The sequence below is a fragment of the Ylistrum balloti genome, unplaced genomic scaffold, assembly GCF_031769215.1.
Source record: "Ylistrum balloti isolate Yb309-2 unplaced genomic scaffold, AGI_CSIRO_Ybal_v1 Utg370248, whole genome shotgun sequence".
Classification (NCBI taxonomy): Eukaryota; Metazoa; Mollusca; class Bivalvia; order Pectinida; family Pectinidae; genus Ylistrum; species Ylistrum balloti.
This window is the reverse complement of record NW_026782199.1, coordinates 1,091,231-1,111,778: the sequence shown is the minus strand read 5'-3', so window position 1 is coordinate 1,111,778 and position 20,548 is coordinate 1,091,231. Positions and strand designations below refer to the sequence as shown.

Genomic DNA, 20,548 nt, shown 5'->3' with positions numbered 1-20,548 from the left:
TTATTTTAGTTATATTTTAGCTGATTTACTGCTATGCTATACATGTTATTGTTTTTCAAATCTGAGGATGCCTGCACACAGACAGAGATTTTTTTCATATTCTCTTCCATCATGTGTAGTGTAGTAGTAAAAATCACATAGAAATACAATGAGTTTTGTGTTTTGGTAAATTCTTTCTGTGATTGTAGCCAAATGAACAAAGCAGGATAGACTTGTTGAGGTAAAACATTTGATATTAATAATGAAATATGAGCTGGAAGATAAATGATATCTTGGACCAATTCTACACTAAAGGCTGTAGGGAAAACATCAGTACAATCCTATTGCATTTGATATTGATCGAATCATTTCTTCAACATAGTGCTTCTACTATCTACTAGGTATTAGAATGTATCAAATAAGTTTTCAACCTGTAGCATGTCTTGGACAGAATGTATCATTGAATTAAACCTATAGCATGTCGCAGATACAAATTGGATGTGTAGTTATTCATGCATGTCAGATCCATTATACATGTATAACCTATATAAAGCTTACACTTGCATGCTGAGACTCATTACTAACACAGAAATACAATCCACTTTCATGTAGTGATTTTAAAATTGGAATCAGTTTGAATGTTTTCTCCTCAACAGGCAAGGCCTCCACCAGAACCTCTACAGAGAGCTAACAGTAAGTATAATTAAATACCCTGCTAGAGATTCTAGGTTTATTATCTGACAACTTCTGAAATTTCCCCTTATTGTAGCTTTAGAATAAATCCTTCATGACTTACCCTCTTAGATTTGTAGATGAAGAGCTACATTTGTAGCAGTCCTTCTGATTCCTGAGATGACATAGATGAGAAGTTTGTAAGAGAGATAACTCTAACACATATTTCAGTAATAATGAGATAATGCCTGTCATTTATTATCCATCCAAATGAAGACCAGAACCAGATATTGTAAAAGTAATTGTCATCTGTCGTTTCATCTGTTTGTATCAACATTTCCGAACAATAACATAAATTAAAGCACATTGACCAAATTCAAACACTCTGCATTCTTGTCAGGAGTGCTTGCTAGCAATGCTTTTTTGGGGCGAAAAGGTCCAATGTCAAGGTCACTATTACTATAAATAGAAAATTTGTCTGGATCACCAGTACCAGACAATAAAGGAAGGTCAAGTGGACCAGTCGAACTCAAACTTGACACACTATTTTCTCATTTGGAATGCTTTGTTTGGATTGCTTTTGGAGTCAAAAGATTAGAAATCAAGGTCACTGTTGCTATAAATAGAAAATTGGTTTCCACCCTATAACTCAAGTTCCTTTAGACAGAGTAAATTCAAACTTCACTCAGTTTTCCTCATATGTGAAAGGTCAAAGGTAAATGTGGCTTCACTACAAATAGAAAATGTGTTTCCACTCTTAAAACCTATCGGACTTAAACATCTTGCACTGCTTTCTTAAACAACTTGTTACTTTTGGATTACTTTTGAAGTAAAATGTCAATGTAGGCCCAGATCACTGTATAAATAGAAATTTATGTAGACACAATAATTAATGTTTTACTCAATAATTTGAGATCCCCTGGACTGATGAATGTCCTAAATTACAAATCAGTCTCTGGACTAAGTATTGATTGTGGGGATGGATATCGTTCCGTGATACCTTATTAATAATAGCACCAGTAAGGTCATATGAAATGTCTGTGCTCCTGTTTACTAGGTTCAGAGGTCCTGCGGGAGCTAGCTAACATGAGACAGCAGCTGGAGAGTGAACGAAAGAGAGTGGAAGGAGCCCTCAACAAACAAAAGGTAGACCACACCACTGATTCTTGTTAACAGCGTGACCACAGTAGTATCTTGGTTGAATTGAATACATCTTGACCACAGAAGTATCTTGGTTGAATTAAATACATCTTGACCACAGAAGTATCTTGGTTGAATTGAATACATCTTGACCACAGTAGTGTCTTGGTTGAATTGAATACAGCTTGACCACAGTAGTATCTTGTTTGAATTGAATACAGTGTGACCACAGAAGTATCTTGGTTGAATTGAATACAGTGTGACCACAAAAGTGTCTTGGTTGAATTGAATACATCTTGACTACAGAAGTATCTTGGTTGAATTAAATACAGCGTGACCACAAAGTATCTTGTTTGAATTGAATACATCTTGACTACAGAAGTATCTTGGTTGAATTGAATACAGCTTGACCACAGAAGTATCTTGGTTGAATTGAATACAGTGTGACCACAGAAGTATCTTGGTTGAATTGGATACAGCTTGACCATAGAAGTATCTTGGTTGAATTGAATACAGCTTGACCATAGAAGTATCTTGGTTGAATTGAATACAGCTTGACCACAGAAGTATCTTGGTTGAATTGAATACAGCTTGACCATAGAAGTATCTTGGTTGAATTGAATACAGCTTGACCACAGAAGTATCTTGGTTGAATTGAATACAGTGTGACCACAGAAGTATCTTGGTTGAATTGAATACAGTGTGACCACAAAAGTATCTTGTTTGAATTGAATACATCTTGACTACAGAAGTATCTTGGTTGAATTGAATACAGCTTGACCATAGAAGTATCTTGGTTGAATTGAATACAGCTTGACTACAGAAGTATCTTGGTTGAATATAATGTTGATTATTTGTCCCTAATGTATCTAGCTATAAAGTGACTATTTGTGATAAACTTTGACTCATTTAAATTCCAGAATGAACCTGAGGTGTTTGACCCAAGATTAGTACAGAGACCCCCACCGTAAGTATTTCCAGATTTGACTTCCTATTTTTTATATTCATTATTTCTGCATCTGTTGTAATGTCTGTAAAGCTGGGTGAAAAAAGAAAGATTGCAAGGTTGTACATTAATTATTTCGTAATACATTTTTATTTAAAATTGATTTTTCAGGAAAGAAGTGGATGTATTTGAAAGAGCTACCCAAGGCAATGCCTCTGTCCCACAGAGGGTTTCAGACAATGCTAATCCAAAGAATATACAGGAGTTTCAGGACCTGAAGTATAAAGGTAAACCTGATTAATAGCATATATGTGCGCATATTGCCACAACCACCCCCCTCCCCACCCTCTCCACTCTCCCCACCACCACAGACACACCCACCAGGTTTACAGCAGTAATTTACTGGTGATTCATGACACCATGAAAATGGTAGGTAAATATGAATATTATGTCACAGAATGAATGCGAAAAGAATTCTTTTGGAATGGTAACTGGAAAATAAATGTTCCTTTTTATAAAGAATCACAATGGCAGTTTTGTTATCTCAAACTATAAAAGGGTAAGTGCTGTGTTTCCACTGCTCAGAATAAAACTGAACTAAAAGAATGTGAAATGACTGGAATTTCTTCAGGTAATGCCCTATACTAAGATAGACCTGCAGGTGTGAGATTTATTATATAGTGATGGATAATTATTAAGACAGACCTACAGTTGTGAGTTTATTATATAGTGATGGATAATTGTTAAGATAGACCTACAGGTGTGAGTTTATTATATAGTGATGGATAATTATTAAGACAGACCTACAGTTGTGAGTTTATTATATAGTGATGGATAATTGTTAAGATAGACCTGCAGGTGTGAGATTTATTATATAGTGATGGATAATTATTAAGACAGACCTACAGGTGTGAGTTTATTGTATAGTGATGGATAATTATTAAGACAGACCTACAGGTGTGAGTTTATTATATAGTGATGGATAATTATTAAGACAGACCTACAGGTGTGAGTTTATTATATAGTGATGGATAATTGTTAAGACAGACCTACAGGTGTGAGATTTATTATATAGTGATGGATAATTATTAAGACAGACCTACAGGTATGAGTTTATTATATAGTGATGGATAATTATTAAGACAGACCTACAGGTGTGAGATTTATTATATAGTGATGGATAATTATTAAGATAGACCTACAGGTTTGAGATTTATTATATAGTGATGGATAATTATTAAGATAGACCTACAGGTGTGAGTTTATTATATAGTGATGGATAATTATTAAGACAGACCTACAGGTGTGAGTTTATTGTATAGTGATGGATAATTATTAAGACAGACCTACAGGTGTGAGTTTATTATATAGTGATGGATAATTATTAAGATAGACCTACAGGTGTGAGTTTATTATATAGTGATGGATAATTATTAAGATAGACCTACAGGTGTGAGATTTATTATATAGTGATGGATAATTATTAAGATAGACCTACAGGTGTGAGATTTATTATATAGTGATGGATAATTATTAAGACAGACCTACAGGTGTGAGTTTATTATATAGTGATGGATAATTATTAAGATAGACCTACAGGTGTGAGTTTATTATATAGTGATGGATAATTATTAAGATAGACCTACAGGTGTGAGTTTATTATATAGTGATGGATAATTATTAAGATAGACCTACAGGTGTGAGTTTATTATATAGTGATGGATAATTATTAAGACAGATCTACAGGTATGAGATTTTCTTACAGCCCCGGAGGATCCAGCAGCACCTATTGGTAGGTGCCTTGTGTTGATGTGTGAAGTTGTTGTTTATCTGAGGAAAAATATTGTAGATAACATGTGATCAATGTTTTGTGTTTCATTCATAACTGTTTGTGTTATTTAAGTAGATTTATATAGGTGTGTAATTTTTTTGTTTAATATTTGTGTCTGATCAGTATTTGAAATTTTGATTACATTTCAGTTGATACTTGATGTGTGTTCTAATGATCATGGAGTTTGAGAAGACATTAAAGTTTTAACACCATAATTTACTGTAGTGATTTACTACAATTTCCTTTTCTAACCTTTTGCTGTACTTGTGAATACTCCCATAACTCACAAAAGAGATTTTGTTGTGTTTTACTGCCATGGCATTTGAAAGATTCAAGATATTTTGAATTCTTTTTTAGTTTGTTCTGAATTGACACCTAGAAATTGAAGTAATTTACAGATACAATTAAAAAAAGGATTGTCAACCTGCAGGCCTCTTCATGATTAAGGCATAGTGAAAATGAAAACATGAGATAAAGACTGGAGATATTTCATTGTACATTTTCTCTGTGATGTAGATAAATATGGACCATTATCAACTTGTATGTCGTTATACCCTCAGTGTGTTACCAGTAGTTAAAATAGGATACATTCAACTTATCATTTAATTTCAACAGACATCTTGTACATCCATTGGCAGTACTCTTTGTTTGTTAGTGGGCTTTTTTGTTGTTGTTGTACATTGTTATTTTTAAATGTTCTTTTTATTTTAACCTTTGACCTAATACAACAATTTGATAGTTTTAAGATTGAGATATTTTTTTCACTCTATATAATTTTTTTAGTATATCTTTGATATGAAAATAATTTACTGTAAATAAATTTTTCTCAGGTTCTTCTTGTTACTATACTTAATCTGAGATTTATTTAAAATTTAATTTACCTGACAATAGCTGTAAGAATTTTTCTCAAAGTTATATGGAGACTGATATTATTGGTGGTTTAATATTTCAGCTCCAACCTCTGAGGCCAGTGCTGGTATGTCAGATTATAAGTAGTGCCAAAAAATGCATATTGTTGGTTTGAGCTGAAATGAGTGTTGTCTTTAAATTAATTTTTGTGTTGATATTCTTCTGAAATACATTGATGTGAAACAGTTTTGAGTTTTAGTGCTTTAATTTTTAAAACATTTTAAATACTTTTCATACATTTTAATACCATACATATAAGTCTTTGTACCTACATTGTTACAAATCATTCCTTACCTGGAATATCACCTCTGTTTCCAGAATCAAAAGCTGCACCCCCTGGTATGACTATAAATGTTTTATTGTCAATTTTACATTAGTGTCCATGTATGTATGTACAGGTGTACAGTGGCAGTAGGATATGGATGAGGTCATTCAGACTAAGGGAATGGTATTACCAATATTTAATTGGATGAAATAAACCCATCAAAACATCATTCTCCCTAAAGTTTGAATTCCCTCATCCATGTCTGGCTAACAAGTGATTGATCATTTGAGATTGACATTCAATAAAATGTAAGTGAAGCGAATTCTTTTTGGTGTGGAGGAACCGATAATTAATGACACCTACAGTCTCCTAGAATGTTATCATATATAAATATAGTAGTGTTTAAGAAAGGCAAGACTATACTAGGTAATCAGTGAAATTGTGAACATCTTTGTACATTAAAAGCTAGGTGGCAGCTTTTTTAACTTTAGTGTACTACTGAAATATTTATAACATAGTATTTGGTAAGAGTCTAGATTCTACCTCAGATTAGATCAAACAAAATATCCTAAATACTGTTCTGTGGAAAATAACACAGTGATACTATTATTGATCTTTATTTGTTGTTGAAGTTATAGGCAGCTTGATGATATTTTGAAGTGTCAGAATATTTCATGGAATTATGAAGTTAATTTTGGCCTTTTTTTTTTTTTTTTTAACCTGGAGTTATCTTCCGTGTATTGTGTAAGATAGACAGCTGTACATTAGCTTCATGCAGCATAGATAATGTGTGAACATTATCTCCTCTGTAATACAGATAGCTGTGCATTATCTCCCATGCAGTATAGATAATGTATGTACATTACATTCTCTGTACTACATACAGCTGTACTTCTTGCCATCTTTTCCTGATATTTTCTATACCATTATGACAACATTTACTGGTACTTAAGTCTACAGCAGTGCTTCCATATATACAGATCATGTAACACTTGTCTTTATCATAAAGTTATACAAAAAATCTCAATTAGATTTGATTATTTATTTTAAGATTTGGAATAAAAGTTTTCTGAGTTAAGTATTTGGTTCAAAAATTCATATTGATAAGTTTGCCATCACTAATCTTTTTAGAATTGTTTTCATGTAATAGAATTGTTTGCTAACTGTACATGTGTAAACAGAATTTACTTTATGTTTAGCTATCATAGAACAGATGTGCCCTTCCTTATTGGTGATGTTGTCTTTTACCACTAATAGACAGTTTATTAATTAGTCGATGTATTTTATTAATTAGGCATACTTGCACACCTTTCATATTTTGAATGGAGCTTGTTGCCAAATTTCAGATTTAAATTGATCTTTAAAACTTTTTCATTATTTCTAATTTTAAGATGCAAATTGAAAAATTGTCTATCATTTGATAATATTTGAGGCTTGAAATTAATTCGGAAAATGATTTTTTTTAAAATTGGCAAGTATGGTTAGTTGTGATTGTATTTCCCTTACCTTAATGTTCCCGAAACGTAGGCATCCTAGACCATCTTTTGGCAGTGTGATTATGTTTACAAAATTATTATTTTTAGTAACTTTGTTGAATGTTCTGGATTCATTTTCAAAGATGGAACCTATTTTTACCGCATTTGTTGAAAATAATTTCAAATGTTGATGGGTAACGAAAAAGCAGAGATTTCTTAATGATTCCTTGAATGTGTATACTAGCTGTGTAACTTGCTTTCCTACAGTTATGAGTTAGTAACTTTATAGTGAAATGGATTTCCTGATATGGTACTCTATTGTTCATGACCAGAATCTACTGTTACAGTAAAGTTGTTCATTTTTACCAGGATTTGCATTCTAGTGTTTCATTGTATCATTGAACAAGTCAGAAATTGATATAGATGGTAAATAATGACAAAACAGCCAAAACATCAGTGTTCTTGTTATTTAGTATTCATGACATCCTGTAATAACCGTTACATATATATGGCCCTATTGACCTTTTATGTATTGACGGGCCGTTAAGATTGTAATAAGTAAGAATATTACATATACATGTTAGTATTGTTTAAACTGTATATCAAATCATCGAGTGTTTGTAAATGTTTACTTATCATATAAGTGATCATTAAAAAAACTAATCCTGTTACCGATAAAGTGATGGACTTGGTGAACAGCTCCTGGTCAACAGGTTGTTTTGACTTAAGTCTGTTTTGAAGTTTGTGTTTTTGTTAACAGAATCTTTAAAGTATTGACTAACTGTGTTAGTATATGTTGAGAGATTGTGGATGTTGAAGTATCTACATTATTCTGTAGATCTCTGTATTTTTAGAAATGTTTGTCAGTATAAGGATATTTCATCATCCTCATCATGGTATATGATACTGTAATATCAATCAGTTTCCATCGATTTATCATAAGTTGATACATTGTTGTGGTAATCAGTAATCAGTGCAGGTGTGTTAATGACTTACCTTTTTAATGTACAGATGTGCTCACGTATTACCTTGACAACTTGTAACCTCATTATGTACAATTGTATACCTAACTGTGACCTCTTTACAGACTGGTTTTCTCACCTGTAACCTTGTTATGTATAAGTATTCTGATAGGTACCAGTACAGTTGTACTTACACTGCTTTGTTATATTACAGGTGATACAGAATCACGTCGTGCATTTAGAAGTATGTTCCCAGAGCAGCCATACACAAACACAACCCTGGAGTCACAGCAGGACGCCATGCTGAGACAACAGAATGAACAAATACGCACACTTAAAGACAGAAGTAAGTTAGAAAGATACCATTTCTTACCAGATTCATGTAAACAAATGATGATCTGTGGTGTATTGTTATAAGGTTGGGACTATTTAAAATGTAATCTGTTATTCTACATAATGTAATAGCTAGATTCCAATTGATATTTGCCACAATTGCTGTTTAGTAAACATAGTAATTTTTAAATCAAACTTGTTTCATTAAAGTAAATATGTTGCATGGATTCAGATTATCTACAAATATCTTTATACCTAGAACAGTTCTGTACTATTTCTGCATTGCAATATAAAAAATCTTATTTTTATTGAAAAGTTAAGATTTCTTTTTTCATTTCAAACTTTTTCTGATGACCTTTCTGTCTTACTTTAACTTCAACTTAAGGAACAAGAACAGGTGAACCTTCATTAACTTTGTCAGAAATCTCTCATTTCTATAGAAAGTTTGTTTCATTTTTATAGAAAACTTCTGGTATTTGTATATTCTTTTCTTAATCTGTACATCTTTCTGCAGGAAGCCATATAAATTTTTTGGAATAATGTTTTCTTGAAGACAGCTGTGTAATCAAAGAGTCATCCATAATCGCTATGTTGTATACTTTATACACAGTAGAATCTGACCAAAAGCATGTCAGTTTAAACCTAGAAAAGGCTGTAACTATATTAGAATAAGATTATGAAGTTTGATGTTATTTAAGAAATTAACAAAATGATTTAATTTCATCAAGTGTCACGGGCAGGATTATTGTCACGAGAGAAAACACATGTAATAAACAAGCCACAAGGTTGGTACAAGTATTACTGCAAGGTATAGGAGGCAGAAAATGGCTGTAGATTGAACTACTGCTAGGTACTGTAGACAGGAAATGGCTGTACATTGAACTACTGCTAGGTACTGTAGACAGGAAATGGCTGTACATTGAACTACTGCTAGGTACTGTAGACAGGGAATGGCTGTACATTGAACTACTACTAGGTATAGGAGACAGAAAATGGCTGTACATTGAACTACTGCTAGGTACTGTAGACAGGAAATGGCTGTACATTGAACTACTGCTAGGTACTGTAGACAGAAAATGGCTGTACATTGAACTACTGCTAGGTACTGTAGACAGAAAATGGCTTGGATTGAACTACTGCTAGGTATAGGAGACAGAAAATGGCTGTACATTGAACTACTGCTAGGTGTATGAGACAGAAAATGGCTGTACATTGAACTACTACTAGGTATAGGAGACAGAAAATGGCTGTACATTGAACTACTGCTAGGTATAGGAGACAGAAAATGGCTGTACATTGAACTACTGCTAGGTGTATGAGACAGAAAATGGCTGTACATTGAACTACTACTAGGTATAGGAGACAGAAAATGGCTGTACATTGAACTACTACTAGGTATAGGAGACAGAAAATGGCTGTACATTGAACTACTGCTAGGTATAGGAGACAGAAAATGGCTGTACATTGAACTACTGCTAGGTATAGGAGACAGGAAATGGCTTTTAAATAAATTACTGCTAGGTATAGGAGACAGAAAATGGCTGTACATTGAAATACTGCTAGGTACTGTAGACAGGGAATGGCTTTAAAATGAATTACTGCTAGGTATAGGAGACAGGAAATGGCTGTACATTGAACTTCTGCTAGGTACTGTAGACGGGAAATGGCTGTAGATTGAACTTCTGCTAGGTACTGTAGACAGGAAATGGCTGTAGATTGAACTACTACTAGGTATAGGAGACAGAAAATGGCTGTACATTGAACTACTACTAGGTATAGGAGACAGAAAATGGCTGTACATTGAACTACTGCTAGGTATAGGAGACAGGAAATGGCTGTACATTGAACTACTGCTAGGTATAGGAGACAGAAAATGGCTGTACATTGAAATACTGCTAGGTACTGTAGACAGGGAATGGCTTTAAAATGAATTACTGCTAGGTAAAGGAGACAGGAAATGGCTGTAGATTGAACTTCTGCTAGGTACTGTAGACAGGAAATGGCTGTAGATTGAACTTCTGCTAGGTACTGTAGACAGGAAATGGCTGTAGATTGAACTACTGCTAGGTACTGTAGACAGGAAATAGCTGTACATTGAAATACTGCTAGGTACTGTAGACAGGGAATGGCTTTAAAATGAATTACTGCTAGGTATAGGAGACAGGAAATGGCTGTAGATTGAACTTCTGCTAGGTACTGTAGACAGGAAATGGCTGTAGATTGAACTACTGCTAAGTACTGTAGACAGGAAATGGCTGTAGACTGAACTACTGCTAGGTACTGTAGACAGGAAATGGCTATAGATTGAACTACTGCTAGGTACTGTAGACAGGAAATGGCTGTTGACTGAACTACTGCTATGTACTGTAGACAGGAAATGGCTGTACATTGAACTACTGCTAGGTACTGTGGACAGGAAATGGAGGTAGATTGAACTACTGCTAGGTACTGTAGACAGGAAATGGCTGTAGACTGAACTACTGCTATGTACTGTAGACAGGAAATGGCTGTAGATTGAACTACTGTTAGGTTCTGTAGACAGGAAATGGCTGTAGATTGAACTACTGCTAGGTACTGTAGACAGGAAATGGCTGTACATTGAACTACTGCTATGTACTGTAGACAGGAAATGGCTGTAGACTGAACTACTGCTAGGTACTGTAGACAGGAAATGGCTATAGATTGAACTACTGCTAGGTACTGTAGACAGGAAATGGCTGTAGACTGAACTACTGCTATGTACTGTAGACAGGAAATGGCTGTAGATTGAACTACTGCTAGGTACTGTGGACAGGAAATGGCTGTAGACTGAACTACTGCTATGTACTGTAGACAGGAAATGGCTGTAGATTGAACTACTGTTAGGTTCTGTAGACAGGAAATGGCTGTAGATTGAACTACTGCTAGGTACTGTAGACAGGAAATGGCTGTACATTGAACTACTGCTAGGTACTGTAGACAGGAAATGGCTGTACATTGAACTACTGCTAGGTACTGTAGACAGGGAATGGCTGTACATTGAACTACTGCTAGGTACTGTAGACAGGAAATGGCTGTACATTGAACTACTGCTATGTACTGTAGACAGGAAATGGCTGTACATTGAACTACTGTTAGGTTCTGTAGACAGGAAATGGCTGTAGATTGAACTACTGCTAGGTACTGTAGACAGGAAATGGCTGTAGATTGAACTACTGCTAGGTACTGTAGACAGGAAATGGCTGTACATTGAACTACTGCTAGGTACTGTAGACAGGAAATGGCTGTACATTGAACTACTGCTAGGTACTGTAGACAGGAAATGGGTGTAGATTGAACTACTGCTAGGTACTGTAGACAGGAAATGGCTGTAGACTGAACTACTGCCAGGTACTGTAGAAAGGAAATGGGTGTAGATTGAACTACTGCTATGTACTGTAGATAGGAAATGGCTGTACATTGAACTACTGCTAGGTATAGGCCGAGAAGGAATGGCTGTAGATCGAACTTCCATTAGGTATAGGAGACAGGGGAAACAAGAAATGGTTGTAAATGAACTCTGATGACAAATGTAAAGCTAGAAGTTGATGCTGCTTTTTAAAAGTGTGTGAATGTTTGAAACTAGATGTTTTTACCAAAGTATGCAGTTGTTGTAGGACTGGTCAATATTTGTTCAGTTGTGTGAAGCATCTTTACCATAATGGCTTGCTGATTTGACATATATATAGATTTTTTTTTTTTTTTTTTTTTTGTAATTACAAAATGTCTCTGAGAATTAGTTTGTAAATGTGTCCTCATGATTAGGATATTCATATTTAATGTTACTTGTTATATGAAGTTTACTGCAGAAAACCATCTTTAAGAATTATTCACTACTGTTCTGTATATAACCCTACATTAATATTTCATGTACTCCTCTGTACTGAAGAGTACTTCTCCCCGACAGGACGTTTCCACGCCTGGGAGCTCAACTCACATCGTCAATGTAAACAGGCTCTTCCTAGCTTCAGTAGTAGTTTATTACAGTTCTGTTGCAGTGTTATATTAATGTATACATGTAGTAATGATATATCTTCTACAGCTCTTCTATGGCTGTGTATTATGACAATTTTCTCTTGGCACCTGTTAGAGTTGTGAATTCTTCATCTTGTTACTCTAATATTGACACTAGATTTTAAAATCATTACATCATATGTTGAAATTATCCTGTTTTAGAAAAAGAAGAAAATCAGGAAAGGATACTTCCAAAGCTAGCTAAACAAAACAATTGTGACTTTTACTAAAGCAATCCCCAAAATCTTCTGTCAGGCTTAGTACTATAAATCCCATCTACACTGCAAACGACAAAACCCAAGTTTTTGTTTCAAAAAGACAGGTTTTAGTTGTTTGGTACAAGAGGACAACAAATTGTTTGAAATCAACATACCATGACCCTGAATTTATAACCAATAAAGATGAATGAGTATGATATGTTATCATAACTTGAAGAATTCACAAATCCTTTTGTTGTTATTTTCAACACCATCCGCTAAACTGAAGTATCATTCTGAAGTCATTACAGTCTTATTAAATATTTGATAAAACCTTATGATATCTGCTTATCCTGATGATCTATGCTTACTTCTGTAGTCAGAAAAAAGTAGCAATATTTTTTTTAGATTCTACAATATCTCTAATGAATCTTTGAAATAAACAACCTTGAATTATAGACATCAGTGATATTTGTACTTCACAAATTAATAAAAGGTATATTGATTGAATATTTCAAAGACATACTGGATGTTTTGCAATTATAGGAAAACAGACAAAACATCCAAATACATGTATACCCTATAGTAGACCATCACACTGATGATCTGTATGGAATACTTGACATCCTTCATCTTTGTCCAATCAACAATATATTTTGTAAATCTTTTCTAGTATCAAATTATAATTGTGTAATATATGACCCTATGTTGATATAAGAATTTTTTAAAAACATATATTACTGATGTTAAAATTGATTCAAGGTTGGACATATATATAATTAACCTGTTTTTATTTTTCTATCATTGATTAATCACACATGCTTTTTACATTTTCAAGACTTCCATTATATTTCCACTGTTGTATAATTAACCAAATGTCGTATCTGACAGGCTACGTCCCGCCTAATGACCTAGGTATGTCTGCGCGCCAAGGCACCGGCACGCCAAGATCTCTGCTCCAGGCCAACACAGCATTCATAGGTTGGTTCTGCATGTGTGTTACTGGGCATGGTCACCTTCTAACTCTACACTCGAAATGAGTTTTACGATTTTTCAACATGATTTTAACCAGTAATATTACTCTTTTCAAAGATGGATTTGCCAACAATATAATACAAACATACAAGGAAATGTACATCACTGTTAGTAAAGTCAGGGGAGGGAATGTAGTCAAATACATCACTGTTATTAAAGTCAGGGGAGAGAATGTAGTCAAATACATCACTGTTAGTAAAGTCAGGGGAGAGAATGTAGTCAAATACATCACTGTTATTAAAGTCAGGGGAGGGAATGTAGTCAAATACATCACTGATAGTAAAGTCAGGGGAGATAATGTAGTCAAATACATCACTGATAGTAAAGTCAGGGGAGATAATATAGTCAAATACATCACTGTTAGTTAAGTCAGGGGAGGGAATATAGTCAAATACATCACTGTTAGTTAAGTCAGGGGAGGGAATGTAGTCAAATACATCACTGTTAGTAAAGTCAGGGGAGAGAATATAGTGAAATACATCACTGTTAGTAAAGTCAGGGGAGATAATGTAGTCAAATACATCACTGTTAGTAAAGTCAGGGGAGAGAATTTTTATGTATTAAGTGAAAATTTTAATTCTATGAGGTCTAATTATAGTAATTCTATATAAATATTAGAGTGGGAAGGGCATGATATATGGTGTATATATTTTTATGAAGATGTGGGAGGGATGAGGCAAAACACAACTTTGTCATATTCAACTTATTTTTTCTAATTATACCTTGATGTATATGGTTGTGGGACTGGTGTATGAATTTTATGACTTATATATGGTTAATGAAGGATACCAGTTATATATACATACAGATTTATAACAAATACCTGTACTAATCCCTGAACTATGGTTTGCATCACTAATGTGTAATCAAGCATGATAGAAAAAGTCTACATTAAAAATGTGTTATTGTAGAATAACTTTTTTTAAAAAGAAATTTAAGGTATATCATTAGAGTAGAACCTAGATTATATCAGACTTTGTATAAATGTATATTATATTCACTTATACATTCTATATGAAGGTACATTAACACACTAATTCACTTGAACATTAACTTATTTCAGAGTATAATTAGTTCTCTTCATTAACACCTACTCCATCTTTTTTGTTATTATTTTCATGTTTTCTCAGTAAGTTACTCTCACAAACAAACGACGTAACAATCTATACCTACTCGCAAGAGCAGATAACTCTGCATTATGAAAATACAGACTATAGATTATGATAATCTTAGCTCCTATATGTTTTTTCCATATGTATCATTATTATCTGGCATGTATTTTGTTATAAATTACATTATACATAAATGATATCATTTTATTTTAAATGGTCTTATTTTTTTCATTTTTTTTTATCGTTATTTATTTATTTATACTTTTCTTCGTATTATATTATAAGAATTGCTTACAGATTTTCTAAATTGTAAAATAAAAATACTGGAAAATCATGATTAAATGAAATGCATGATCAAGATTGACATGTCTGTATAAACAAATAAAATGTATACTAAGAACAGCACATGTACTACATGTACAACAATGTGGTTTTAATATAATTGTTGGAATGATTTAGAAATGATACTAGGTGAATTATCAGTGTTATACTTGTTCTGACAATATCACTGGATTTCCCAACAGATGTAGAAAACGTTAATCACTTCCCAGAGGACTTTGACGACATGCCCAAAAGGAATGATTCTGCACGTCTCAGGAGAAGGGAGCGTGTCACACCCCTGGTATGTATTACATACTGTGTCATATGGAGAGGAAAAATGATAAATCTCTTCATATCTGAACAGAAAATGAAATAAAAAAAAAATAAGAACAAAATACACATTTACAATGCCCTCCCAAAATAAATTTAATTACCTCTAAATGCAGAAATCCCTTTAAAAAAGAAGAGAGAAAGCATGTATGACTTCACAATAGAACTAAATAAAAACACACATTTAGCTGTCAGATCTTAAATATCTCAACCTCAAAATTGGTTAAAGTGATGGCAAAAGAACTTTGGTAGTCCATCTTAAATTCATATCAAGTTATTTTTAAGACATTGCTTTGTACAATTATCTGTGAAAGTATTGACATTTATTTTCTTTGTCTACAGCATGATCTAGCTGGCCCGTCCAATGTGATGGGATCTGTGTCAAGTCTAGATGTTGACGGACTGCAGAGGAAGAATGATGCAAGGATTAGACGCTTACAACAAATAAATGGTCAGTTTAGTTCATAGTTCCTTTACTTACTGATGCTAATGGTAAGATGTGATCCACTGCTTCTCCAGACTTGTTTTAATAAATTGTATTACATGTATTTTGAATGTTACATTTTTATTGTTGGTAAAAAATAATCCCAATTTTTATACACATTCTGGATTCAACTGGCAGTAGGTAGTTCAGAATGTGTTTGTCAATTTCTTTCCTTCAGAATTAAAGCACATTGTAAGTTAATGTTTTTCTCTTAGAAAGCAAGTAAAAATAACTTTGTTTTTATTACAGCTGATGAGGTTTCAATGACAGATCCTGATGAAATTCTGGAAAACTTCATGGCCAAACAGAGATATAATAGGTAATGTATGAAATACAGTTCAGACAACCTCGGAACATGGCTGACTGGCATCCTAGATAGAACATTAACACAGTTCAGACAACCTCCTCAGAACAATCTGACATCCTCGATAGAACATTAACACAGTTCAGACAACCTCCTCAGACCAACCTGACTGACATCCTCCATAGAACATTAACACAGTTCAGACAACCTCCTCAGAACAACCTGACTGACATCCTTGATAGAACATTAACACAGTTCAGACAACCTCCTCAGAACAACCTGACTGACATCCTTGATAGAACATTAACACAGTTCAGACAACCTCCTCAGAACAACCTGACATCCTCAATAGAAGATTTACTTGTCTTAGAGTTATGCTATTATGTCCAGTCTTTGGAGCAAGCAAGTTCTAACCTTATTTTAAAAGAAAAAATATAGACTACCAGTATGTAAATATAGGTGAATAGCAAGCGAACCTCTTCTGTATAGGGACAAAATATGTATCATATGGTCACTCTTTACAAATAAAGTCATTTGGTGAATCAAAATATGCATTGGGCATTATGTTTCAAACAACAAAAGTTAAAAACATGAGTTACCTTTTTGTCTAATATTTAAATAAAAATTTTAATTTTCTGTCACCTAACCTCTATATGTTGTATTGATTGTTGCAGGCCACCATCAGGACAAACTCTCCAGGATGACACGTGGTTACAACCAGGCAACAAACAGTTATAGCAGCACCTGCTCTAGTGTTTAATACATATTTGTTTTTAATACATGTATTTAAATACAAGGATAGAAACAGACAATATAAGTACATATCAAACCTACCAGCATACAAGAACAAGACTCACAACAACAGATCTGGTGGACAAAGTGTTCTTAGTAGCTTATGGCATGTGGCCATTTGCTGACATTGGAATGTGTGAATGGTGGTGGCACAATGAAGTGGCATCAAAATGCCTGTGGCCCAATGATGTGACATTGAAATGGCTGCAGGTTGATGCTTTGACATTGAAATGGCTGCAGTCAAATCTTGTTTAACTGAAATGACCAATATGGAAAAAAGTATTCTTCACTGGAGGTGAATACGTTTGTAGTGAAAAATTGTCAAACAACATATAAATTGACAAGTTATCTGAATATGTATTCAGGTATGTTTTAGATGTTATTGTTGAAATGGGAAAGAGCAATCAGCTCTCTGAAATGGACATAATAAGCCTTGGAAGTCTGAGACAGCCTACTGGGACAAACATGTATAATGTGATCCGAGGCCAAATGGAACCAGGCTACAATCTTAATCAAACACCATTATAGGGTTAAGTTCTGGATGGCTGAATTTCCCAAACATAGTTACATTTCACAGAAGTTTGGGACATAATATCATTGATAGTCTGTATATGAGCCAAATCAATGATTTTCTTGACATACTGATATATTATACCTACTCCAAAGGCTATGTATGCATGTATACATGTCAGTTGAAAATTAGGTTGTAAAATTCTATTATATCAGTTAAGTGTATTACAGGAACAACAGTTGTCAATCTGTCTGTTCAGAACTTCAGAATTGTGTCATTTGTCAAATTACAGTTTTATTCATTCTATGATTTAATTTGTATTTTTAAAAAAATTAGTCAGTTTGTTTTAAGTATAAATGATATATCATTAGAATTTAAAATTCAAAATAATACTTTGATAGAACATTGAATTGTAGAAAGTTTGGGTCAAGACGTGAACAGAAAAAAATCACCCACATTGTGATCAGATATTGTAGAATTCTAAACTCAAAATTGATAATAATTTTAATTCATAGTTGAATTTTCTTACCTTTTTGAAATTTCTAACAAGTTAAAAGCAAGCTTCGATAATTTTGTTTTAAGTATTTATATAAACACAACACATAATTGCCTTGTATGTCAAAATCAAATATATTTACATGAATTTGTTGTATATATGCTTTATTTATTGTTTTCCCAGACTGTGATATTGATTTGAAATACTGTTCCATTATATCAGATGAACATTTATACAGCACTTGTTAGCATGTCCTGCACTTCCCAGTAGAAACACGTATATTACGTTATCCTGTACATGTGATATGTATTCAAGTTCTCACAAAATACTGTGTTATTGGTTATCCTGGATACATATATTATTATGATTGGGGAAAAAAGTTACATAATAACACATGTATCTTCATTTCTTACATTCATTTAAGTATTTTCATTTTTTTGTTGAAGGGAAATGGTAGTTGGGGAAACCTTGATGGAAGATGATATGTGTCATGATTATCCTTTTCTGTTTATTTATGTCAAACAGAAGTCTTTTGAATTAGATTAATCAGTAATTATACATGATATACCCATGACTTGATGCAAATTGTTTTAACTAGTTCCTTGATGAAGTATTTGTTTAAGAATCTTACATGAGAAGTAGACGACAAGGCATTGGGCTTTTGACCAAGATTCCTTTACACTTTTCAAGGAATTACCAAGTTTCTTTATTTTTGTCAATTTTCTTTCTAACTGAAGCTGAAAGACCAGTTTGGTGATAAACTGTTTTGATATTTATGTCATGATAAATTGAAAAAAATTTAATGTAACTGCCTCATGCATACACACTTTAACCATCAACTGTGTTAATAGTGTGTGGTATGACTTGGTATTTTACTTCTGTGAAGGTTACCACTGAACTGAACGGTCAGCAGCCTTGTTTGTGGTCCAGTCTGTAGGATAGGTTTTCATATTAAGTGATCCATTATCGGTGCTATCATTAAACACATGGGCTTATTAACAGCCTCAAACATAGGCCCACTGAACAGGAATCAGTTAAATGTACTTGTCTTTATTTGAATTTTTGAAATATACATATATATATTTTTTTCTTTAGTATAGCTTGACTAGAAATATTTTGCTTTACAGTTTTATCTAAGAAATTGAAATGGAGTATTAGTTTTGTCTTAGGAATGCCTGCTATTTTTACCAGATAATTGGGTAAAACTCACATAACTTGGGGTAAACATTTTCATAGGTAGGTTATGGTAACTCTTTTTGAAGAATACCTTAAAAAGATTAGAGACCATTACAGACAATTTTTATTTTAAATTAGTGGCAAGGACTGTGTTTTATGTTTAAAAGTTAATTTGATACCTAGTGTAGGGATAGATGTCCAAAGAAAACATTCATCTTGGTCATACCAATTACAAATACATCATTATTTTTTTGAAGTAAAATGTATTAGGAACAATATATCTTTTACAATAGGATAATATGTCATATTATTTTATGTTCATCCGTCCGAACATGAAGTGCATTTATACACAATGTTTTGTATTATAATGATGTAACTTTAGACGTAAATATCATATTACTAGATACCTATATGGTGTACAACTCTCATTGTAGAAATTTAAACATTCCTTTGATATCAGGGGAAAATTGATTAAGTAAAAATGTCACAAATAATATTGTGTTGAGTTATTCTTTCGAGAATGGTATTATCAGCTAATGTAACAAAATCACTGACAGCAGAACTCAAGGTCATTAATATTTGGAAAATTTCAAGATGGAAAGTCAGGAAGGATAGAAAGAAGATGATGAAAATAAATGTTAAGTATTGATTTTGAGCTTAAGTCTCAAAAGAGGCTGGTTCAAAACAATGAATAGAGAGAAGGGAAATTACTCTTCTGAAATTGATAAAGTTGCTGAATCTTTAAAAAGACATTGTCCAGTCATGCTTATAAAGCTTAGTTTCAAAGGGTCTGGGTTCGTATGCATAAAAATTCTTAAGTGGTTAAGAATATGCTTAAATTGAAAAAACTCTGCTTAGCAGATTGGATTTTGTGCTTGGCATCTTGCTTATCTTTGTGAGTGGGTTGCATAAAATTTATCTTTTAAGAATATTCTTATCTTTGAACAACCTCTGAGCCAGTGGTAAGTTTCTAAGCAAGTTACTTAACCCCAACAAAATGGCCGCCGCTAATGGATAGCATAGTGCACCCCAACAGTTTGCAAGGGCGTTGAGACGAGAAAGACATTTTAGAGACAGGTTTGACCCACTTCAAAACTTCGATGCATTTGGACTTTATCTTAGATTTGATAGGGAGGGAATTCATTTTATTACCGATACTGTTAAAGACGATATCGCGCCTTTGACGGGAAGAAACCACAGCTTACCCCCACATTTGCAGGTTATGATTGCATTAAGATATTATGCT

At 33.4% G+C, this 20,548-nt stretch overlaps 1 protein-coding gene across 3 annotated transcripts in view; it reads left to right on the top strand.

Annotated features, from left to right (window-relative positions):
• LOC132552423 (centrosome and spindle pole-associated protein 1-like) overlaps positions 1 to 19,796 on the top strand; it is an 83,477-nt gene extending 63,681 nt beyond the window's left edge. For all 3 annotated transcript variants that reach the window (XM_060216595.1, XM_060216594.1, XM_060216593.1), the window contains 10 exons: positions 636 to 672; positions 1,709 to 1,797; positions 2,712 to 2,758; positions 2,909 to 3,024; positions 8,394 to 8,525; positions 13,633 to 13,722; positions 15,413 to 15,510; positions 15,882 to 15,990; positions 16,273 to 16,342; positions 17,002 to 19,796. In XM_060216595.1, coding sequence (XP_060072578.1) covers positions 636 to 672; positions 1,709 to 1,797; positions 2,712 to 2,758; positions 2,909 to 3,024; positions 8,394 to 8,525; positions 13,633 to 13,722; positions 15,413 to 15,510; positions 15,882 to 15,990; positions 16,273 to 16,342; positions 17,002 to 17,065 — 852 coding nt within the window. In that variant the 3' untranslated portion in view covers positions 17,066 to 19,796. The remainder of the gene's footprint in view (positions 1 to 635; positions 673 to 1,708; positions 1,798 to 2,711; positions 2,759 to 2,908; positions 3,025 to 8,393; positions 8,526 to 13,632; positions 13,723 to 15,412; positions 15,511 to 15,881; positions 15,991 to 16,272; positions 16,343 to 17,001) is intronic.
• Positions 19,797 to 20,548: the final 752 nt, after the last annotated feature.